This window comes from Eucyclogobius newberryi, unplaced genomic scaffold (genome assembly GCF_026437365.1).
Source record: "Eucyclogobius newberryi isolate DKJ021-1_F unplaced genomic scaffold, fEucNew1.0.hap1 SCAF_11, whole genome shotgun sequence".
In the NCBI taxonomy this organism is placed as follows: domain Eukaryota; kingdom Metazoa; phylum Chordata; class Actinopteri; order Gobiiformes; family Gobiidae; genus Eucyclogobius; species Eucyclogobius newberryi.
In genome coordinates, this window is record NW_027315735.1 from 10,788,788 (window position 1) to 10,813,577 (window position 24,790).

The 24,790-nt window shown below is 45.0% G+C and overlaps 1 protein-coding gene across 1 annotated transcript; it reads left to right on the top strand.

Moving 5' to 3' along the window:
* Positions 1-16: 16 nt before the first annotated feature.
* On the top strand, positions 17-24,790 carry LOC140349495 (nuclear cap-binding protein subunit 1). Its single transcript, XM_072435853.1, has 23 exons — positions 17-236; positions 2,652-2,740; positions 2,821-2,921; positions 7,565-7,721; positions 7,878-7,985; positions 10,427-10,548; positions 11,422-11,491; positions 11,804-12,019; positions 12,324-12,421; positions 13,402-13,465; positions 13,813-13,923; positions 14,121-14,185; positions 14,260-14,322; positions 14,978-15,052; positions 15,395-15,498; positions 15,738-15,860; positions 16,539-16,641; positions 18,318-18,411; positions 19,861-19,964; positions 23,044-23,161; positions 23,242-23,382; positions 23,652-23,765; positions 24,447-24,790. Exons 1-23 carry the CDS (start codon positions 203-205, stop codon positions 24,558-24,560), a joined length of 2,388 nt encoding a protein of 795 aa, XP_072291954.1. The 5' UTR covers positions 17-202; the 3' UTR covers positions 24,561-24,790.

Genomic DNA, 24,790 nt, shown 5'->3' on the forward strand with positions numbered 1-24,790 from the left:
GGAACAGTCGGGGACATTAAACGGGTGCACTTCCGGCACACAGCGGAAGTGTTTCATGATTCATTCAGAACGCAGCAGTTTGTGCGCGTTTGGCTTTTGTGGCGCCGCGCCTCATTAATAGACACATTTAAGCCACTCGGAACCAAACAAGGGTTCATTTTCTTTGCAGAGTCTTGCAACATTATTTCTAAATAGTTTTAATATGTCCCGAAGAAGACACAGCGACGATAATGAAGGTAAGTAAATGCGTAGAGCGCACCGGGCTAACGCTGCTCCAGTTTTCGTTTATTGTGATGTATTATTGTATCAATAAGAATTAATCCACATGTGCAGCAGTTTGTGTGTGTGGTGAAGTGTGGTTACGTGCTCTGTACGTGGAAAGATCAGTTCTTTTCTAGGAGAACACGCTTAAATCCTGGGGGCGGTAACAGAGCTGCGACATGTGAGAGTTTGTGTGGAAGTTTGATTTTGGCTCCTACTTTACAAACTCGATCAGGGAACACTTTAGGGATTTATAGACCCTTGAAAAAATGGAGACCCAAAATATTCTATATGGAGGCAACTAGAAGTAAGGGTGAAGTGGAACATCCGGGTGGTTTAGTCAGTACAAATAAAAGCACTGACACGTGATTTTAGAGCCGCTTTAAACGCTTTTCAAACATTAAATTATAAGATAAGATAACCCTTTAATGTCCACACAAGGGGAAATTTCGTTGTTACAACGCAGTAGAAACAGGAGGAAAGGACAGATTATAGGAAGTTTCAAAAACACACACTTAATAGAACTCTTATGAACAAAAAAAAACTCTTATTAACAAAACTATCTTAATAGGGAATGGAGGGGGGATAAAATAAAATAGATAAATAAAAATATAAAGATAATAATAATAAGTATAATAGAACAAAATTAAGTTAAAATAGCTAGCACAAGACTAGGTAATACTATTAGCAAGTAAGTAAACCGAATAAAAAAAATAGAACACTCTTTACAGGTATTGCACATGGTTTATTCAGTATTGCACATGTTCAGGGCTAGCAGTGTTTGTTGTAGAGTCTGACAGCAGCAGGAAGGAAAGACCTGTGAAACGTTTCCTTCACACAGCGAGGGTGGATCAGTCTCTCACTGAAGCTGCTCTCCAGAGCGGACAGAGGGTCCTGCAGGGGGCGACACTCATGGTCCAGCATAGATGTGAATTTAGCCAGGACCCTTCTGTCCCCCACCTCCTGCACCTATATTTCACTTTTAGAAGTTATGACGCACACTTAACATTTTTGATGATGGCAATTTCTGGAAATGTTTAGGCAATAATAGTCTTCCATTCTATCTACGGATATAGTACACACTGTTCCATCCCTAGCCTCTTTGTAATAGAACAACAATCTAACTTACATTTCTAGCCGGTAATTCAAAGTTGATGCTTATTTGTTATAAGTCACAAACGTTTTATTGCCATAGTCAGTGAGCAAGATTCACAAACTTGGAAATTGGTTCATCTGTAAAGATGCAAAATGATTAGATCTGAAGTCGGTTGATATTTGCAAATGTATGGAGAGCGAGAGGCGGTAACTCATGTACTTTTACTTCATGTCTGTTTATAAAAGTACCTGTGTTACAGCATCTGTACACTCCAGTTATTGAATACAATTATCAATTATTATAATTTATAAAAGTATTTTTTCTGTATTTTTTACATTATACATTTGGTGTTTTGGCAGAAATATCACGATGTGCCTTGCTGTTGGCATTTGTGCATCTGTCTTCTAAAAAGATGAACATAGAAAGTTTTAGCCCTGAGCATGTCCTATGGGCTCCATGTTTGTGAGTGTTAGTTCTGATATTTCATCCTGAACTCAAATTCAAAGTTTGTCACTCAGTGTGTTTACATGATTGCGGAAAAAAACGTTTTTTTATAACATTCGTTTTTGACATCTTGACAACTCTGTCCTTGTCCAAGTATACACGCAGACGAAAAAGTTGAATTCCTGACAAGAATGTGCCGTCCTCCTACCACTAGGTGGAGATATGCGTAGTTTCAGCGGACTAATACGCCCCCGCCCCCATTCCTGTTGACCTTTTGCGTCACATATAAACAGCTGTCACGCGACAGACTGCCAGAGCGGCATTTTCGAACAACAGCAAGATAGATAGTCGTACAGACCTAATGGTCCTGCGAAATAATTTCAAAAGATGATCGCAAACGGGCGATCTACATGCTAAAACCAAAACCGTCTGCTTTCTGCGACCATAACAATTGAACTTACCCGGTAAATGTGGAGTTTTGGGGTCTGCTAGGGGCCGTGGAGCATGCGCACAAGCCTTGTCTAGTTTCAGTGCGATTAAGGTGTATACATGCCACAAGGAAACCGAACACAACCGCATAATCTGGGTCTCAATCTGAGATTTTCAACGCCGATTTCTATCGTAAGGTGTTTACATGCACATGAAGATGTCTAATTGTATCGGATTAAAGCAACAATTCATTTTTTTCGTTTGCATGTAAACATACTGACTATATTGCTGTACTTATATTTTGACAGCCCTGGGTTTTAGAACAACAAATGAAGACAGTGGCCATAGCCATTATCAGTTTACTAAAATATGATGTCTTGATTGTGGAAAAAGTCCTCAAATTGTTGTTCATGCGTTTTAGGGGGTCAGCCTCACAAACGCAGGAGGACATCGGAGCCCATCGAGATCGAGGACCGGCTGGAGTCGCTCATATGTCGAGTCGGAGAGAAGGTACAGAGTCTGGTGTGATCCGAGTGAGTCTCGCGTGGTGTAGGCTGTGGTGATGATGTGTATATGGTTCTGTGTTCCAGAGCACGTCCTCTCTGGAGAGTAACCTGGAGGGCCTGGCAGGGGTCCTGGAGGCCGACCTGCCCAACTACAAGAACAAGATCCTGCGCATCCTCTGCTCTGTGTACGGAACCTCTGCTTTGGGGAGGGACATTAGACATTATACACATTCATTCTTCACTTCTATACACACAGGGTCGGCCGGTATTGACAAAAATGAATATCACAACACTCACAGATTTCCCTCACCCAGACACTTCCAACTCCTCCGGGGGGATCCCGAGTTGTTCCCAGGCCAACCGAGAGACCTAGTTCCTCCAGCGTGTCCTGGGTCTTCCCCAGGGCCTCTCCCTAGGGAGGCGCCCAGGAGGCCCCGGAACAGATGCCCGAGCCACCTCAGCTGGAGGTGCAGCAGCACTATTCCGAGCTCCTCCCGTGTGACTGAGCTCCTCACCCTATCTTTGAGGGAGCGCCCAGTCACCCAGCGGAGGAAACTCATTTTGACCGCTTGTATCCGCGATCTTATCCTTTCGATCATTACCCAAAGCTCATGACCATAGGTGAGGGCAGGAACGTAGATTGACCGGTAAATCGAGAGCTTTGTCTTTCAACTCGGCTCCTTCTTCACCACAACAGTCCGATGCAGCGACTGCAGCCGATCCAACTGTCAATCTCACGCTCCATCCTTCCCTCAATCGTGAACAAGACCCCAAAATACTTGAACTACATACTTGAAGAGCCTCCCCACCCACCTGGAGAGGGCAAGCCACCTTTTTACGGTTACCATGGCCTTGGATATGATTATCTGCAAACAACAGAGATGAGATCCTGTGGTCGCCAAACACCCTCCGACCCCTGACTGCGCCAAGTAATTCTGTCCATAAAAACAATGAACAGAACCGGGGACAAAGGGCAGCCCTGAGGAGTCCAACATGCACTGGGAACAGGTCTGACTTACTGCCGGCAATGCAAACACAGCTCCTGCTCCGGTCATACAGGGACTGGACAGCCCTGAGAAAAGGGCCCCGGACCCCTTCTCCAGATCCATAAAGCACACGTGGACTGGTTGGGCGAACTCTCATGAACCCTCAAGTTTTCAATGGAGAGTATAGAGCCGGTCCAGTGTTCCACTACCAAGACAAAAACCACACTGATCCTTCTGAATCTGAGGTTCGACCATTGGTTGGATTCTCCTCTCCATTAACCTGGAATAGACCATACCAGGGAGGTTGAGAAGTTTGATCCCTCTAGGTGAAGCACACCCTCCGGTCCCTCCTTTTTAACGGACGGACCACCTCCACGGTCTGCCAGTCTAGAGGCTCTGTCCCCGACTTGTCAGCAAAGACAGTCCTACAACATCCAGAGACTTAAGGCACGGATCTCATCCCCCCCGGAGCTCTACCACCGAGGAGTTTGCCAACAACCTCAGTGACTTCAGCTTGGGTGATGGACGAGCCAGTCTCCGAGTCCCCAGTCTCTGCTTCGTCTTCGGAAGACGTGACAGCGGGATTAAGGAGGTCCTCAAAGTTTTCATTTCACCATCCAACATCCCCAGTCAAGGTCAACAAGTATCAACCTGCACCATAAACTGTGTTGATGAAGCACTGACTCCTGAGGTGCCAGATGGTTTGCCGATCAATTGGGTTGGAGTCATACAAGCCAAAGAGGCCTGATAGACCTTCTTCAGCCTGACTTTATCCCTTATTTCCAGTGTCCACTACCGGTTTCGGGGGTTGCCGCCGCGGCAGGCACCTGAGACCTTTCGACCACCGTGCCAAGTAGCCGCATTGACAATGGCGGTCGAGAAAATGGTCCGGACTCCAGCCTCCCCCTGGATCTGAGAGAAGCTCATCCAGTGGTGCGAGTTGAAGATCCTGCTGACTGAGGGCTCCACAAGACGTTCCCTACAGACCCTCTCTTTGCGCTTGGGCCTGCAAAGTCTGCCCGGTTTCCAGTTGGTGGGTTGACAGCTCTGCCCCTCTCTTCACCCGAGTGTCCAAGACCCACGTCTTAAGGTCAGATGACAGTCTATGATTGACGTCTGACCTAGGGTATCCATCAGTGCGTGTGGCACTAGGACACCCGTGTGCTTGTGTTTGTTTTGGACATTACATGGCTAGCACAAAGTCCAATAACTGAACACCGCTTGGGTTAAGATCTTCCCGATCTCCCCGCTCCAGGTGTCGCTGTCGTTGCCCAGTGGAATTCCCCTAGTGGAACAGCTTAGTCCCCAGTCGCTGCATTGTCTACCCCTCCAAGGGACTTTTAGAAGGCCGGGTACTCTGTCCCAAATCTGTAGGCGTAGGGACGCAAACCTCTTGTCCACTGTAGTGAACTCCAACTCGTGGCGGCTGAGCTGTGGGGCTGGAAGCAAGCCCACATGTGCCCACCGGTGGGCCTATTCCCCCCTCTTCATTTCTCAACTTGAAATTATATTTGAGAAAAAAGGCTGACCACAGACATGACGAGAATCGTTTTGTCCTCCGAGCAGAGCTAACAAACCTAGCATCAGCTGTTTCTTGTCCAGAGTAAATGAAGGGGCTTTAGATACAAAGTCCACACACCACAGAAGAGAGGAGACGTTTCAAAGTCTGGTCACAACTCCCCAAACCCGGAGCCTAAATCTGGCAAATTATCCTGAAGTGTGCTTTACTGTAAGCTGGGTTGCTTCTCCACAGACCTAACATGTATCTTTAACTTGACCGTACCGGGGAATATTCTAAGCCAGGGGAGGCCAGACTTTTTTCACTGAGGGCCAAATAAAGAAAAATGAACCGAGGGCTGCATGCTAGATGTAACATATTGACTATAAGATGTGTGTAATTGTAACTCTCCTCCGTGAAGAACTCAGTGGGAGACACAGAGCTTCACAGAGATGTACGTTTAGCCAAACAGGCTCATCATTCTTTTTGCATGGCGTCTCACCAGAGGAAACTTGACATTATCCAAACTTCAATCAGAAGTGCAAACTCTCTTCCACTTCTGCATCTCCCAGGAAGATGATTGATTTGTTTTTCTTTAACAGAAATGTTTCAATCAGAGATGCAATCGCAGACACATATTTCTCATTATTAGCAGTAAGGTCCGCGTTTGGAAAAGCAGATCTGATTTCAGTCAGTGCAGGGAAGTGTGCAGCCTTAAAGCTTTGCAGATGCGTCTCAAACAGGTGGAGCTTTACTCAGAAGGTAAAGGCCTTGTAGGTTCTTGTTTAGTGTATTCAAATGATGAATAATATCAACTAAAATGTGAGGTTTGCCAGCCACAGAGGGTCCCTCAGCCCTTCTCTTTCAAAAACTGATCTCATTGCGTAAAACAGCTGGAGCACAGAGGCTGAGCCAGCGTATATCAGAGTGGTAGAGTACATCCCCGTATTCAGAATCCACATGGGCTAGGAAAGCTTTACATTCTCTGTGGTATAGTCTGGTATAGTCCCCTAGCTCGCATTATGTTGACAGTTTTACAACAGTGTCCACCCAACTGGACTGTCTTGGACCAAAGTCCTTCTTGGTGGATTATGCAGTGCATTTTAATTTTTTTTTTTTTTTTTAACCTAATCACACAATGATGCCGTTCCTTTGCGCTCGCCTCTCATGGCTGGGGCTCCGTCTGTTGTTTGCTGCAGAGCTTGTCCAATTTAAGCCCTATATTTTCAATTGCCTCTGAAGCGGCTTCAAAAATATCTTTGCCTGTGGTTGTGGTTTTTAGGCTCATGTCAAGCAGCTCGTCCGTACAGTAAGCAGTTCTCTACTCCCCACAAAACAACAGCTGAACGGTGTCTCTGTGCTTTTGATTTCTACTCGATAGCACAGATGCCACCCCTTGCTGTTGTAGCGTTTTCCTTTTAGCACGGAAAAAAACAGTAGTTGGGCTAGTAAGCTAGCTGCCATTAGCTTGATTCTCTGTGTTTGTTCATCACCGGTGTATGATGTGTAGCTCTGATGTTTGGTCTCATAGTGCCGTCGGACATTATACTCGTCACAGCAACATCTTCATTACAAATACTTTCCATTAATTTCCTTGACAAAATAATAATTTCCCACCGTGTTAGAAATCTCCTGCACTCACTTGCTATTTTGCGTTTCTTTGTCACTTCCATTTCTGCTAATTTATAGTCAATGTTTTTTTTTGGCTGGCTCCATCTAGTGTTGAAACATAAGTGGAGCTCAGAGGAGCTCAAGCTTCTTGCGCAAACCATACGCAGACCATATTATATTATGTTATATTATAAACTTGCTGCTGGCCAATACAAACTGGACCATGGGCCACAGTTGGCCCTGGGACCGTAGTTTGCACACCCCTGTTCTAAGCCATAACAGCTCCAGTGAGCCGAGCAGTTCAGTAGTGCACCTTTGAACGAATATAAAACAATGCATAATGTTTAGATAAGTTAAATATAAGTATATTATATATATATTAGTGTAAATACTTTGAGGACTAAACACACCTGCAGTTGTGTTTCGCTTCATTCACGTTAATTTCATGAATCCTGTTTGCGAGCTCGTCTTCTCTGATCCTTCTCTGATTCTCGCAAAAACACTTGGTTTAATATTTCACACTTTTGCAAAGTGACTTTGCCAAAAGTAGAGATCCTGAGGTCTCCTGTGTTGTCCATAAATCACCACCCATTTTGAATATTTCTGACCTTCATTACAACTGCATGCTCACATTAGCATAAAACACAACACCTGATAGAGTTGATGCTCTAAAACATGATGCCAAAGTGAAGAAGAGCATGGCGGATGTCTTTGATGGTGTGTGTTCTGACAGGGCCCGACTGCTGCCGGAGAAGCTCACCGTCTACACCACGCTGGTCGGACTCCTTAACGCACGCAACTACAACTTTGGAGGAGAGTTTGTGGAGGCCATGATCCGCCAACTCAAGGAGACCCTCAAAAACAACCTATACAACGAGGCGGTTTACCTGGTACGTGAAAGAGGCGTATCGTGCAGGAGGAATGGTGCGGTGGGGGCCTTTCAGTTAACGATACATTTTGTGAAGGCAGCAAATTATAAATCACAATTTTTGTTTCTAACATTAACAACTAAACTGTTTCCTAAAAGATGCACGTTTGTTCTGCAGGTCCGCTTTCTGTCCGATCTAGTGAACTGTCACGTGATCGCCGCGCCATCCATGGTGGCCATGTTTGAAAACTTTGTCAGCGTTACTCAGGAAGAAGACGTGCCACAGGTAAGTCTGCAGATGGGACCAATCACTACTACGCTTTGTTTTAATCTCAATTGGAGCAGACATAAAACAAATTCCATAAGCCAATGTGTAGTTTGAATTCACCACCTGTTTCAAGGAAAGATTATAATGCTTCACCACAAGGTTTGTTGTAAAACAGGGCTGCGGATGACTAAACATTTCTATTGATATGTTCCTTGTTATACTTTTATACACTACACTGTATAAGCAGTCATTCCGTTTGTTAAAATTTACAGTAAATCATTTATTAATGGGGAAATTATCACAATCATCCTAAAAATCCTGCTAGAGCTCATGGCAATTGGCCGCTCTGGCTTCTACTATGAGCTCTTAGTATTGTTTGCCTTTTTCTCATGCCTGGCAGCTAGGGGGCACTAGTGCTCCCATTATAACTGTTATGTGCCTGTGAGAACTGGGTTGAATAAATCTACCGAAACGAAACATGGACTTATTTGAATAACATCTACAATACATGGTTCAGAATAAGCGGTATCGCATCGCAAAATGCGACGCAATTTCTCTCAAATGCGATGCATTCGTCAGAAAAAAGGGCTTTTGTATCGCAGCTTTTGCAATACAAAAATGTGTGTTCAATTGTATAACCAAAGCGCCTAAAAGTACTGATCACTCGTCAATTGATCGTCAATAACATGACACATGTAGGACGCTGTGTTGACATGACGAGTCCTGCTACTGTCTCAGATCGAGTCTGAAAGTGGGAGAAGCCACGTGCGCTAAAGTTAGTGTCACAGATTCGGACTTCCGAGGTCAATAGCTCCTAAACGCAAAAGTCTTTGCGGATTACTCACATGCCAAAATACTCATATTTACACTGCCAAGTGACTACAACCTCGTTTTAAAAATCAGATGCGTATTTTGGGCGCAGCGAATTACACCGCTCCGAATGCGCAGCCAGAGCCAAGACGAGTGCTTAGGGACCGTCATCAAATGTGCAGCCGGAGCCGAGACGAAGTACTTAGGGATCGTCATCAAATAACAAAACGAAAAATGGAAACGTTTTATAGCTGGAATGGAACGTCAAATAGAGCGGTACAATTTGAATAACACAAATTCACCATGATGGAAACACCACAGCAACATTTATTTTTCCATCAGAAGCGTGAGAGTAAAAGTGTAAAGACAATTAATATGTAAATGAGACTCCTGCAAATAGTCATCTGATTGATGATATGGAAGAAAGTTGTAAATACGGCCATCTGACTTTGTGTTGATTAATTTGTTCAACAACTAATTTTATTTGCAAGTTTTTTTTTTTTTTAATGTTTAAAAAGTGTTTAAAAGTTAATTTGTTCGGAGGTTTTTCTTAAATAGAATGTTTACAAATACATTTTAAATAAATAATCTTGTTACATCAATGGAAAATATTGATTGTTAGTCACTTTCGTGTTTTGCTATGCAATTATCGAATTGCTATACAAATTTGAAAAAAATGAACGGATTGTTTATCAGCACCGCTATACGTGAAGTGAAAATCCTTTATCTGAACCCTGCAATTTTACTATCTGCATCCGAACAGTCTTCTTCATACCCAGCAAATGGTTTTGAGCAACTGTTCTGGGAATAACCACAACTAACCACTAGGAGTACACCGATATATCGGCCCAGTATTGGTATCTGCTGATCCCAATGTCATTGAGTAATATTGGTTTTAGTCCAAAAGCCCTGATAACTGTCTGGGATGTCACGCCTCAGTAATGAAAGGGTTAACTCTGCCGTCCCTTCAGAAACGGGAAGAAAACCGCTCCTGCACAACACGCAAAAAAAGCTATGTTTTTTCAGTCATTATTTGACTAGTTTTCCTCCTAAAACGTCAGTTTAAACATGTTTACTCCAAATAACTTTAATGTGTGAGGTTTAAAGGAGAAGCGACTGATCAGACACAGTCTGAGGAGAGACTGAGGCTTAGCAACACGAGGATGACACAGACTTAAGTCTGATCATCTAAATAAAACGGGAAATTCACAAAATGGAAAAGTGTGAAGGCTAATTTTACTGTAATAAAGAATAATCATGTTATAGCCAATAGCCTAACTATATCCAAACGCAGTGCTAATATCACCACGAAAATGTATGCTCCAATAACTTCATACATCCAACTTATCCAAATAGAAATATATGGAACACGTTCTATTAAAGTATTGCATGTTTCTGCATGGTCTGAACATGCTGCAGCAGCATCCACAGCTCCTTCTCATCTCGAAGTGAGAAGAGCGTAGCACAAACAGCAGATCAAAAGTACTATTCCAAAGCCTACGGGCCACAAAAATATATATGTATATTTTTTTTAAATAAAAATTGATACTGTAACTTGATACTGAGAGTCCGTGACGATACGTCACCGTATCAATATTTTGAACACAACCCAACATACGTGTGTGTTACTGTGCGGTGTGTGTTTGCAGGTGCGCTCTGACTGGTTTGTGTACGTGGTGTTGTCCTGTCTCCCTTGGGTGGGCAAAGAGCTTTACGAGAAGAAGGATGTGGAGATGGACCGCCTCCTCAGCCAGATCGAGGGCTACCTCAAGTGAGTACCGTATTTTCCGCACTATAAGGCGCACGTAAAAGTCTTTAACGTCCTCAAAAGCCGTTCGTGCGCTTAATAGTCCAGTGTGCTTAATATATGGTTTATTTCTGGTTGCGCTTACTGACCACGAAGATATTTTGTGTGGTACACGGTGTATGAAGAAGATTTGGGACACGAGATGCCGATGCACGTCTAGCTTTACAGTACTCCGGAACCGCAAGTCCCAACAACATGTATGCAAAGCATTCTGGGAACAGTAGTCTACCTACACGCGGCGCACTGTCAAAATGTAAACAACTTTTTCAGTCAGGCACAACGCAGACACCTACTGGTAAATAAAGGACCCCAAGAATCTTGGCCCAAGATGGCTCCTGCCAAAGAGACAATTGGACCTGTTATATTATCGCAAGAAATGCGCTTACTGGCAAAATTCAGTCAACTTTGGTCAGAAGCCGGAAGGCAGGAAGGCCGGAATCATCACTGTACTGCCGCTTGGATCCGAGATGCGGGATCACACTGGCCAAAGAGATTTTAGCACGGCGCACTATCTGCGATTTGGCTGCTTTTACCATTATGCGCCCCAGCAGACATTAAACCGGGACACACGGGACGAAGTCTGTGCGAAACCAGGACAAATGCACCGGGACACGGGACGTAAAAAATCGGGGCTGTCCCAGGTAAATCATACCACGTGCAGGAATGTGGTGTGTGAGTGTTGGTGGTGGGCTGATGGTGCAGGTGGGCAAGCCTCACTTCTTTTGCTATGATTACCGCCCCGGAGTGTTGAGAGAATGAAGAAGGCTACATGAGGGTCTTTGAGTGTCTACAAAGGGCCATATTAATCAAGTATGTTGATGTTATTCCTGTGTGCAGGCGACGGGTGAAGACGCACGTGCCCATGCTACAGGTGTGGTCTGCAGAGAAGCCCCACCCACAGGAGGAGGTAACCTGGCAACCACAGCTCCCTCTTCTGTTGACATGAGATGCTGTGTGACTCCTGTCTGATGTCTGGATGTAGTGGAAGGACACATGATGCTAAATGTTAACCCTGTTCTCACTCTCCCTCGTCACAAACACTGCTTCATTCACACTAGTTTGATAGATCCTGGTTAGAAGGTTCTTTCCGTCCTGAATCTTCTTGACAACGGATGTTTTCTCGACCTGTGTTGTGGCTCTGAGAATCCTCTGCTGTTTTAAGCCTTCTAGTTTGGCTGCACCTGACTGTATGAGTGGTATGTGTCTGTGCCGTGTGCAGTACCTGGACTGCGTGTGGGCTCAGATCCAGAAGCTGAAGAAAGACCGGTGGCAGGAGCGGCACATCCTGAGGCCATACATCGCCTTCGACAGTGTCCTGTGTGAGGCGCTGCAGCACAACCTGCCTCCCTTCACTCCTCCAGGACACATGCCAGACGCTCACTACCCCATGCCCCGCGTGGTCTTCCGTATGTTTGACTACACCGACGCCCCAGAGGTATGTCGCCGCAGCAGGCTCAGGAGGGAGAATAATTCCATCAGGAGTGGCCACATCATTGGATACTATTCAAATGGTCAGTGATTGGCCCGGGGATTTGAGAGGTATTCAGCAAATCCTCTCAGCAAAATTTGTTGTTTGGAAACATTTATTTTACTATATTCTTGTGATTATTAGCACAGAATAAATGAATGTATGCTCAAAAAATAAATAATGAAAGTGATTTAAATGTGTTTTTATTAGGAAACAAAGCCAAATGAAGTCACTGTCACAAATGTCTGAGTCCCACATGTGCTGTTTCCAGGGCCCTGTGATGCCGGGGAGCCATTCTGTGGAGAGGTTTGTGATAGAAGAGAACCTCAACTGTATCATCAAGACCCACTGGAAAGAACGCAAGACATGGTACAAACACACTGCTCCTCAACACACTCTGCTCCTCATTCACCACAAACACTGTTCACACACACACTGCTCCTCATTCACCGCAAACACTGTTCACACACACACACACACTGCTCCTCATTCACCGCAAACACTGTTCACACACACACACACACTGCTCCTCATTCACCGCAAACACTGTTCACACACACACTGCTCCTCATTCACCGCAAACACTGTTCACACACACACACACACACACTGCTCCTCATTCACCGCAAACACTGTTCACACACACACACTGCTCCTCATTCACCGCAAACACTGTTCACACACACACTGCTCCTCATTCACCGCAAACACTGTTCACACACACACACACACACACTGCTCCTCATTCACCGCAAACACTGTTCACACACACACACTGCTCCTCATTCACCGCAAACACTGTTCACACACACACACACACACTGCTCCTCATTCACCGCAAACACTGTTCACACACACACTGCTCCTCATTCACCGCAAACACTGTTCACACACACACTGCTCCTCATTCACCGCAAACACTGTTCACACACACACACACACACACACACACACACTGCTCCTCCATTCACCGCAAACACTGCACCATGAGCCACATGAGAGGCATCAGCCGACCACAGAACGAGCTTCAGAGATTCTGATGTTCCTGTCATTTTTGCGTCTGATTTATTCCAGTTATATGAGGTTCCAAGCTATGCAGAAAGAGCCCAGCCATTTGTTTATAGTCCAAAGGGTTCACTTATTATTGGGGAGGGTTTGACATTTGCCTGTCCCCCAGAGGCAGCCATGTTCAGAGAAGAGTGTGGTGGGTTTGAAGTACAAGATGGATATGATTTGCCTCACAGAAAAGTTACATACTAGTGCACCTTTTTTCATTTTACTGGAGGTGTTAGAAATGCCTGCTCACTGACCTGACTTACTGACCGCCCTGTGTTTTCTGTCCATTTCAGTGCGGCGCAGTTACTCAGCTATCCAGGCAAAAGCAAGATCCCCCTCAACTATCACATTGTGGAGGTGCGTCCTGTGCGCGTCCTGTGTGCGTCCTGTGTGCGTCCTGTGTGCGTCCTGTGTGCGTCCTGTGTGCGTCCTGTGCGCGTCCTGTGCGCGTCCTGTGCGCGTCTTGGGCGCGTCCTGGGCGCGTCCTGTGCCCGCCTGGCGTGCGTCCGATGCATGGATATATTTTATCTACTGGGTAACTGCTCGCGTTCCAAATAGAGAAGTGTCCAGCCCGTTGTACAGCCGCTCGTCTCCTCGTCCTCTCTCTTCGTCCTCTTTCCTCTTCCTCTCTGCTGCGTCCTTTCTGCCGTTCCCTTAACATGACTTCTTTGCTTAACAACCATAACGTTTTGAATGTTTCCTAGGTGATCTTTGGACAACTGTTCCTGCTGCCCGTCCCTCCGCACATCGACGTCATGTACACCACACTGCTCATCGAACTGTGTAAACTGCAGCCTGGCTCACTCCCACAAGTTGTATCCTACTGAAAATCACAAGCATATGTGTTATTGGAAGTTCTGTCGCCCCTCGAGGCAGCTGCTGTTGTGATTTTGGGCATTACAAAAATGAATTGATTTGAATTTTAGTGTTCATAGCAGAGTTGTGGACTTGTCTGAACTTGATGGCTGATGAACCTCTTGAGTTAAAGACATGTCCTTAACCTGGATGTCAGCTGGCCCAGGCCACAGAGATGCTCTACATGAGACTGGACACCATGAACACTGCGTGCATAGACCGGTGAGCTTTGGGTCCTCGTCTGTGCAAACCTGACCAGAAATGCCTTTCCTCTTTAACTGTCTGTTTGCCCTCAGGCTCATCAACTGGTTTGCTCACCATCTCAGCAACTTCCAGTTCCGCTGGAGCTGGGACGATTGGTGAGTAACTTCCCACTGCAAAGGAGTTTGCGCGTGGTTATTATGGTTGAACAATACTGTTACAGCAGCACCACAGTGCTCTGCTTTGGTCCGAGGTACTCTCAGTATTTCTGAACTACTACTCAAACTAAACCCTAAAGCAGCATTCACACCGCTGCATCAAAGTGTCCAGTTTACATTCACGACGCATCAGGGGTGTTTGAGCCACAGACGCGGTGCAAACCCTGCAACAATAAACAGAAATCCTCAAGACGCAGCTCTTGGAGCAAATAAAAATATTCACTTAACTCAGCTCAGTATCAGCGGGTCCCAGACAAGCCTGGAGCCCATCGCTGACTTTGTAAAGTAAATACACCTAAGCCACTTTCTCAACCTGGTCCACCATTAAGAGAAAAGCAACACAGGAAAGTAACAACTCCTCCACTGCGCATGTGCGCTGGACGTCTCAGACGCGCGTCTGCTGGTGAGGTTATTCTTTGGACGCGTGTCTGAGGCGTCCAGGACATCTGCCTTCAAATTTACAGGGGTCCAACTCTGGCCTCGGGGGCGACTTTGGACGCAGCGGTGTGAACAGCTGTGTTTTGCGCCCAAACTTTGGCCTTCAGAGGGAGTTTGAAAAAGAACACATTATGAACGATGCCACGTCTGTTTCTAGGGCCGACTGTCTCACTGTGGATCTTGAAATGCCCAAGCCCAAGTTTGTCAAAGAGGTCCTGGAAAAGAGTATGAGGTAGAGACCTTCTCCTGCGATTCTTCTCCTCTCCTATGATCCTTCTCCTCCCTCTTCCTCTGATCCCTCTGATCCCTCTACTCCCTCCTCCTCTGATCCCTCCTCCTCTGATCCCTCTCCTCCCTCCTCATCTGATCCCTCTCCTCCCTCTTCCTCTGACCCCTCTACTCCCTCCTCCTCTCCTTTGATTCCTCACCTCCTTCTCTGATCCCTCCACCTCCTCCTCCTCTGATCCCTCTCCTCCTCCTCTGATCCCTCTCCGCTTCTATCCTCCCCTCCTCCTCTGATCCCTCTCCTCCTCCTGTACATTACTGATTCTGACGTCCACTTCCTTTCCTTCAGACTGTCGTACCACCAGCGCATGGTGGACATTGTGCCCGCCACCTTCTCTGCACTTATCCCTGCAGAGCCCCTCTTTATTTACAAGTACGCAGATGAGAGCGCCTGTAAGTACTGGATCCACTGTATTACAGAAAACCATCCGAAATGTGTTCATAGCTGAAATAAGTATTGCAGAACTACAAGAATTCAAGTGTTTGATATCCCTGTCTTCCTCCTGTACTGCCAATGCTATTCTTCATCAAATGTGCTTCTAAACCGGTTGTGAGTTTTGGGCTGAATGGGGGTCTCAGTCCAATGTGGTCTGAGTGCAGGTTCCTAATGCTTCTCCTGCCTCTGTCCACAGCCTCTTTACCAGGTTACCCAGTGTCCATCCTTGTGCTAAACGCCATCAAGAACAGAGCTACCAACGAGGAGATCCTCAGCATCCTCAAAGAAGTGTCCAACCCCAACCAGGACGACGATGACGGCAAGTCAAGCTTCTGATCCTCCATTACAGCAGCATTAATTTCAACTTCAAATTTAAAATACCTTTTTTGTTTTAGTCGCAATTTAGTTGTAACATGTTTATAGTAGAAAAAGCTGGGACTCAGTTTGAAAAAAATAGACGTTTCGACTCTCATCCAAGAGTCATTGTCAATAAAAGAATTTAGATCGAGAACTCCAATATTAATACTGTTCTGTGGTAAGACCCGCCCATTGGGCGGAGCCTTCCTGAAGTAGAAAGAGTTGTTTGTTTCAACAGAAACTCCCCCCTTGTATCTACCGAGCTAGCCTATTCAGAATCTTAATGGGCTATTAGAATCCTCTTTGTCTTTGTGAGACCCTGGCTCAACCACCCTGAGTACCTGATTAGCATCTACATGGCCTGGTCCTGGTCCTCTACCTTTCCAGGGGTTCAGTAACCCATTATAAATAACAGGAAGATTAAACCTTAGCCCTCCATTTCTGTTTAAAGAAGGTCTTTCTTTTTTAACAAAAATAGCTTCCTTGACTCCTCTTTCAAACCATCTTTTCTCCCTGCTTAAAACCTTCACCTCACCGTCTTCAAACGAGTGATTAGAGGCTTCAAGATGTCCTGGTTAATGTGAACGTTTTGAAAAGCAAAGCTTGTGAGCCCTGCTGACCTGTGTGTGTGCTCCTTCAGATGAAGGCGAGAGCTTCAACCCTCTGAAGATCGACGTGTTTCTGCAGACTCTGCTCCACATGGCGGCCAAGTCCTTCAGCCACTCCTTCAGTGCCCTGGGAAAGTAAGTGTGCTCCCACCCACCTAAAGGACCTGGACCTTATAAGTCCTCACAAAGACGCAATGTTTTTTATATTGTATTGCATACATAATTCATAGTGTCATATTTGGTTAAGCCACCGGCAGTAAAATATGTCTAATTGCTTTGGAGTGCACCTGAAATGTTCTAGAAAACAAAAGGTTCTTCGGCACGGATGTCGAACTAATTTTGCTCCGTAGGCCAAATATAACATAATGGAAGATTTAGATGCAAATTCACTTTATATATTCATTCCTTTTCTACCGCTTGTAGTAAGTTTATTGATAAACATTGTTAGTCAGAGCAGCTTCACTCTGTCATGTTCACACTTTATTACACTCTGACCTGTGTTTTCACCTGTGGCTCCTGATCTGTGTTTGCACTGGTTTTGATGTTTTCCTCACAGAGCATCATCGCTGAAGTGTGTTTGCTAGCTGTTAGCTCCACATTAGCTCTAACATCCACATACAGTCTCTTGTCTTCCCGGTGTTTCCCAAACACTGCTCAAGTCAGATCTGTAAAGTTTGGAGCACGAGTCTGAGACTGAGGAGAAAGGAGAGAAGTGACTCTGAGCTGCTGATCGGTGCGGGGGAGGGGTGGGTTATGGGACTCGTAGTTCTAGCGATAAAAACACTACATCAATTGGAAATGAATAAATATAATTTTTTTATGTTTGGGGGACTAGAATCAAACGTCTGGTGGGCTGGATTCGGCCCGCAGGCCTCATCTCTGACACACCTGTTCTACACCTGTTAGAATCCTTTTATATTTTTTCTCCTTGAAGTCTACTTTCAGGCCTCTGTCGGTAAAAGCATGTTGTTAAGGGCAGAATGTGGACTTTCCCCAGCCTGAATCTCTGATTGTTCCCATAAGGTTCTGGTTCTCCTTCCCCCTTAGGGCCATTTGATCTCTTTTAACCCTCTTCTAACATTGTAGAAAAATAGTTGTAGTCATCTGGATACTTCATCCAAAAGTGATTCTCAATCTGTGGATCTAGTCTGAGAACTCTGATATTTATACTATTCTGAGCTGCGGAAGCCCTGCCCACCGAGCCAACTGATATTAGCTGGTCCTGTTAATCTCATCATCTGCACTGTACCGGATTAGCTTCTGAATGGAAAGGGCTGAACCCAGCCCATGGCGTCAATATGCTGTTGTATATTATGGATAAATTTAATCTTTAACATCCTGTTTAAAGGGGGAGAAAATCTCTTCTCCTGCTTAGAATCTTCACCTCACTGTTCAAAAGAAGGTTTGTGGCTTTAAGATGAAGATGTACAGCGCTCTAACACAGCGCCTTAGCCATTTAGGCTAATTACAACAGCACATTACAGGACTGGTAATGGTAACAAAGAAGATTAATTTATGGGAACTTAAAACGGTACTAACAAATAGATGAACAGGACAGGCTTTTATCAAGAGGTTCTGCCCTGTGGGCGGAGCTTACGTGGCTCAGAGTAAGATAAATCAGTTTGAGAATCTCTTCTGGATGATCTTTCTGAGCATCACAAAAATCAGACTCAGGGGTAAGCTAGCTTTTGTTTATCTTCCCATGGGTATTCATTTTAGGTAGTATTCATTTGAGGGTGCATTTTATTGTTGCCATGTATGATAGTTTAATCAGATCTTCTTGTGATAATACTTTTCCTCCAAACGCACAGGTTTCATGAGATTCTGAAGGCACTCACAGACACTGACGAGGGGAAGCTGCACATTGTCAAAGTGGTGTATGACGTGTGGAGGAACCACCCTCAGGTGAGCAGCACCCATGGGACTCGTTTACCATGTATGTAATGCGTGCCCTTTCTGCACCAGAACGATCTGAAGGAAAAGCCTTATTTAAGCACAAACTGCATCTGTACAATAAACCAGCAGCCACCAGAGTCCCATGGCATAATAAAGGATGTAGCCTGCACTCTTACTGAGCCTGTGTGTCCAGAGCTTTAAAGCATCCCCAACAGGTCCAACCACTCATTGAACTAAAACACAGTTAAATGAATAATAGAGGATTTTTGGTGTGTAATCTGAGTCATTTCCTCATGGCGTGGACAGCCGAGTAGTTCTTCCAGTATTTCAATAATTCCCTGCGTGCTACTGCACACCTGCAGCCTCATCCCCAGCATAGCAGCACGTTTCCCTGGCTGCGCATGCGTGGTTAATATGCCAGTGTGTGTTTAGTGAGTTCCTTCAGCCTACAGTACAAAAATGACGACAAAGACTGTTTTTTGAGCTCAGAAGAGATGGAAATCTGTGGAGACGAGAGATGATGCAATCCGTTGTGCTAATAAACAAACGTACGTGTTGCAGCGGGGCTGTTGTGTGCTTCCACACGAGGTTTGATGGGAGGCGGCCTCTCTGAAACAACAGGAGGGGGGGTTTAAAAAAGGAACAGTCGCTTGAGTTCTCAAATCGGCAAAAAATTCACAATGATGGAAAGAGTTTGTCCTTCTCAGTTTGTTCATGGCTCACGTTCAGCTCCTCCACAATCCCAGTCTCACTGAGCTGCAGAGGACAAACCAGCTCTGATTCATGATTGGTGCAGGAGCTTCAGGTCGTGACTATTGATTCTGCATTCATATGACCTCAAACTCTGAAGATCTGACCTCCGACTCCGATAAAATGGACTTGAACACAACGCGAGTTGGACTTTAACCTTAAACTCTGTTTCCAACCTTCGCCAGTTTTCAAGTGTCAGTGACGATCTGTTTGGGATTGGAGGCCCACATAGTGACAAACTGAGTGATTCAATTTAATCTTACTGATGGTTAGTTCAGCCTTGTATTCTAAATAATGAAATAATAAGCAATACAAATTAACGTAATTTTTTATTAAAATATTGCCAACAAGGAGCAACACATCCCCTGCCTCACATAATTCTCCTTTCACAATAGAGTTTTACTTTTTACACATCTTGCCAATGTGTGTTGCTGAACTCTTATCTCCGAGTCTGAGCAGATGGATGCCTTTTTAGGTTTAAACCGACTTTGAAACTGGCCACTCTGCATCAAATGATTCCATCAACCACTTCATGTCCAACGTTTCTGTAATCAAGCATAAATCAACATTACTGTGTATGATTTGAACACGTTTATCATCTCTATGGACAGAGAGGTGTCAAATGAAATACCTTAAAGTGTGACATTTTATGAAGTGTTTTCTGTTGTATGTCATTGGAGTCATTTTCTTGCCGCGGTTCCTGTGCAGATGATTGCTGTTCTGGTGGATAAAATGATCCGGACTCAGATTGTGGATTGTGCTGCTGTCGCCAACTGGCTCTTCTCTCAGGACATGGCCCACGAGTTCACCAGGTGTGTGTGTCTGTAAGAAAGTGCATGTGTGTATAAGAGCTCTGTGTAATGTCTTCCTGCAAGCCATGCAGGAAGACATGTTCACATCGCTGGGTCAAAGCTCCAGTTTTACATTAAAAGTGTGAATGAGTGTGAAGTTCACACTGTGAACGCGCGTCTTGGGCGACCAGCGTTTTTGCAGCGTGACTCCTGCGTTTTGAGCGTCCGATGCTTTGGATGCGCGGCCGACGCAGAAGAGTTGGACAAATCAGAACTTTTCTGCGGCTGCACCATCCCACTGTGATGGGATGGTGCAGTCCCATCACACTGGGAGCAGACTCTGAGAGGCTGCTCCAGGGAAGAAAGACAGGCAAATATCAGACATGTTTTACATTGAGATGACAAGCTCCACCCCCTCCACTGCAGAGTTGTAAGATCAAATGAGCCTCTATTTGTTCATTTTAGCTGCAGAGAACAAATACCTTATGAGCAACACAATTCTTCATGTCTGAAGATCAAATGCTCAATGTAAATCAGATGTTGCTTAGTCATGTTTGGTTAAAGTGTGGTTCTATGGACGATAGATGTTATTAGCAAATATACTTGGCTAATTCATGCTAAATTACTTGAGGTACATTTCCATAGGAGCAGTTCTGAGTGGACTGGTGCAGAAAAGTGCCCTTTACAGCCCCGTTTGAGGGGTCGAAAGGGGGCCATGACAGGTACTAGCTCCCAAGGAGCCTTGGCACGAATTAGGTTTGTGGAGCAGTTTAGCACCAGATAATTGGACGTGAGGGAACAAAATGTCCCAAAACATGTTCCAAAACAGAATGTAAACTTGGATGAGAACGAAACCGAAACAACAGAAACTTTATTTGTTGAACAGAAAGACTTGGCTAAACAAAATACATGTTCATCAGCCGTTTCCTGTCAACAGACACACAGTGGGGGGAAAAAGTATTTAGTCAGTCACCGAATTGTGCAAGTTCTCCCACTTAAAAAAGATGAGAGGCCTGAAATTGACATCATAGGTAGACCTCAACTATGAGAGACAATGTGATTTTCAGATTATTTTTTTTTCTCATTTTGTCTGATTTTTAAATAATTTAATTCCAAATAATGGTGGAAAAATAAGTATTTGGTCACCTACAAACAAGCACAATTTTCTGGCTGTCACAGACCTGTAACTTCTCCTTAAGAGGCTCCTCTGTCCTCCACTCATTACCTGTATTAAAGACACCAGTTTGAACTGGTTAACTCTATTAAAGACACCTGCCCACAACCTCAAACTGTCACACTCCAAACTCCACTATGGTGAAGACCAAAGAGCTGTCCAAGGACACCAGAAACACAATTGTAGACCTGCACAAGACTGGGAAGCAGCTTGGTGTGAAGAAATCTACTGTGGGAGCAATAATCTTCCAAGACATCAGCCAATCGATCAGGGGCTCCACGCAAGATCTCAGGCTGTGGGGTCAAAATGATCACAAGAACGGTGAGGACCACACGAGGGGACCTAGTGAATGACCTGCAGAAAGCTAGGACCAACGTTACAAAGGCTACCATCAGTAAGACACTACGCCGCCAGAGATTCAGATCTTGCAGTGCCAGACATATCTGGGCGAGTCTGAAATTTGCATTTGGATGTTTGGGAAGAGTATTGGGAGAATGTCATATGGTCAGATGAAACCAAAGTAGAACTGTTTGGTACAAACAAAACTCGTGGTGTTTGGAGGAGAATGAATGCTGATTTACATCCAAAAAAACACCATAGCAACAGTGAAGCATGGGGGTGACAACATCATGCTTTGGGGCCGTTTCTCTGCAAAGGGACCAGGACGCAGGCTTTTAGCTAGAGGGCCGTCTTCCCGTTTTTTGGACGGGGTATCTGGACATGTGGACGGACATTTTCGAGGGCAAGGATCGTGTAATTTTTATTAATACATTTTAGAAAAGGGAATATCATCATTAAATCGGGCCGGGAAGCGTTTGACAATAGTCCGCCATGGTCCGCGCCATGACAGCTTACTGTTTACAAGTGAAAATTTGCATGCTGCGCGCTGATTGGTCGACAAAGTTTGTGTGCTTGGCTCTGATTGGCTGCCGAGACGTGCTCTGGAAAATGCCGAAGCTCCACGTTTGCCGAACCTCCACGGCCAAATACTATGTAAAATACGGCGCGATACGCCGCCCCTTAGGGATCATCTCAAAATGGGTTGAAGCTGAAAAGACTTAATATTTTTCGTCTTGTTGAACCTACATTTCGTCGCCCCGGTTGGACGGGGTGTTTTCAAATCCTAGCTAAAAGCCTGCCAGGACGACTGGTCATGTACGTGAAAGAATGAATGGGGCCATGTATTGTGAGATTTTCAGTGCAAACCTCCTTCCATCAACAAGGGCATTGAAGATGAAACGTGGCTGGGTCTTTCAGCATGACGATGATCCCAAGCACACTGCCGCGGCAACAAAGGAGTGGCTCTGTGAGAAGCATGTCAAGGTCTTGGAGTGGCCTAGCCAGTCTCTAGATCTCAACCCCCTAGAAAACCTTTGGATGGAGTTGAAAGTCCATGTTGCCCACCGACAGCCCCAAAACATCACTGCTCTAGAGGAGATCTGCATGGAGGAATGGGCCAAGACTTACAGAAAACGTTTGACCTCTGTCATTGCCAACAAAGGATACGTAACAAAGTATTGAGATGAACTTTCGTTATTGACCAAATGTTTTTTTTTCAGCATTATTTGCAAATAAATTCTTTAAAAATCAGATGTGATTTTCAGATAATTGTTTTCTCATTTTTTCTCTCATAGTTGAGGTCTACCTATGATGTCTATTTCAGGCCTCATCTTTTTAAGTGGGAGAACTTGCACAATTGGTGACTTTTTCCCCCACTGTATATGTGCTGCATAATACTTCAAAGACAATCCAAACCCAGTGACGATTCAGAGCGGCCCTAGACGTCTGCGGGGCCAGGACTAGTGAAAAGTGGCTTGGACCCTGAATGTCTCTCAGCCTCCACTCACACCTAAGTGTCCTGCTGTAGACTGGGACCAGAGTCTGACAGAACGTAGTGACTCACCTCAAACCACACCTGCTCCTCAGGCTCTTCATTTGGGAGATCCTCCACTCCACCATCCGCAAAATGAACAAGCACGTGCAGAAGATCCAGAAGGAGCTGGAGGAGGCCAAGGAGAAGCTGGAGAAGCAGCAGCACAAGAAGGTGAGTACACCTGGACTTCACGTGGGTTTCACATGGGCTTCAGCAGTCCTAAGAGCCTAAGACGCTTGTGTGGTCCGCAGAGGGACAGTGGCGATGAAGAGGACATGGAGCGCACCAGTGAAGACGAGGAGGCCCAGCTGGAGGAGCAGATCGAGAGGCTGCAGGAGAAGGTGGAGTCGGCCCAGAGCGAGCAGAAGAACCTGTTCCTAGTCATCTTCCAGGTCGGTGTTTTTCATGAAGTCCTGTAACACAATATCAAGTTTTGTTTTGGTTTTTTGCTATGAAAATCCCTCTATCATTTTTGTAAACGACTAGCTAATAATATCTATCATAAAACATTTTACTTTGTATTGCACTTTACTTTTCAAGGACATTTCAAAGTGTCCTAATAGGCCTGTTAAAACAGAAATGTCTAAAGCTGGTGGAGTGGTTAAAGTACGGCCGCAGTCGCGGCCCCTGACCTTTGACTCTTGACCCTGTCTTGTGTCAGAGGTTCATCATGCTGCTGACTGAACACCTAGTGCGATGTGAGACGGGCAGTGTGGACATCAACACGCCCTGGTACAGGAACTGCATCGACCGACTGCAGCAGGTCTTCCTCATGGTGAGAGCACACATATACATGTATACATACATACACCTATACATATATACACCCATACACGTATACATACAAATCAGGGTTCAGATTAAGGATTTTCTCTTGTAGAGCTGCAGCTGCTAGACAATCCGTTCTTATTGCAGAGCAAAACACGAAAGTGACTAACAATATTTTCCATTGATGTAACAAGATTATTTATTTCAAATGTATTTGTAAACATTCTATTTAAAAACTCCTAACAAATGAACTTTTAAACACTTTATAAACATTAAAAAAATGTTTAAAAAGTGAGAGACAGCAGCGGGACTCGTCATGTCAACACAGCGTCCTACATGTGTCATGATGTTATTGACGAGTGATCAGTACTTTTAGGCGCTTTGGTTATACAATTGAACACACATTTTTGTATCGCAAAAGCTGTGATACAAAAGCCTTTTTTTCTGACGAACGCATCGCATTTGAGAGAAATTGCGTCGCATTTTGCGATGTGATACCGCTTATTCTGAACCCTGCATATACACCTATACATTAATTATGAAATTTCCCCATGTGGGACAATAAAGGAATATCTTATCTTATAAACGCATACATATATGTATATATGTATGCGTGTATATATGTATATGTGCTTTACATGTATGTGTTGCATGTATGTTTTACATGTGTGTTGCATGTATGTTCCAGCACCACCAGACTATCCAGCAGTACATGGGGACCCTGGAGAACCTGCTGTTCACGGCCGAGCTGGACCCCCACATCCTGGCCGTCTACCAGCAGTTTTGCGCCCTGCAGCTCTGAGACCCTCCTTCTCTTTGCACCCACGGCGTCCTCCCTTCTTTGTTTTGGACAGTAGTTTATTTTGTATGTGGCAGTAGAGTCCAGCAGGTGGATGTCCAGCAGGTGGATGTCCAGCAGGTGGATGTCCAGCAGGTGGATGTCCAGCAGGTGGATGTCCCCTGCTGACCCAATGATCTGTTTTTATATTTGTTTTATGTGGATTGGAAAATGATTAAATTCTCCAGACTCCA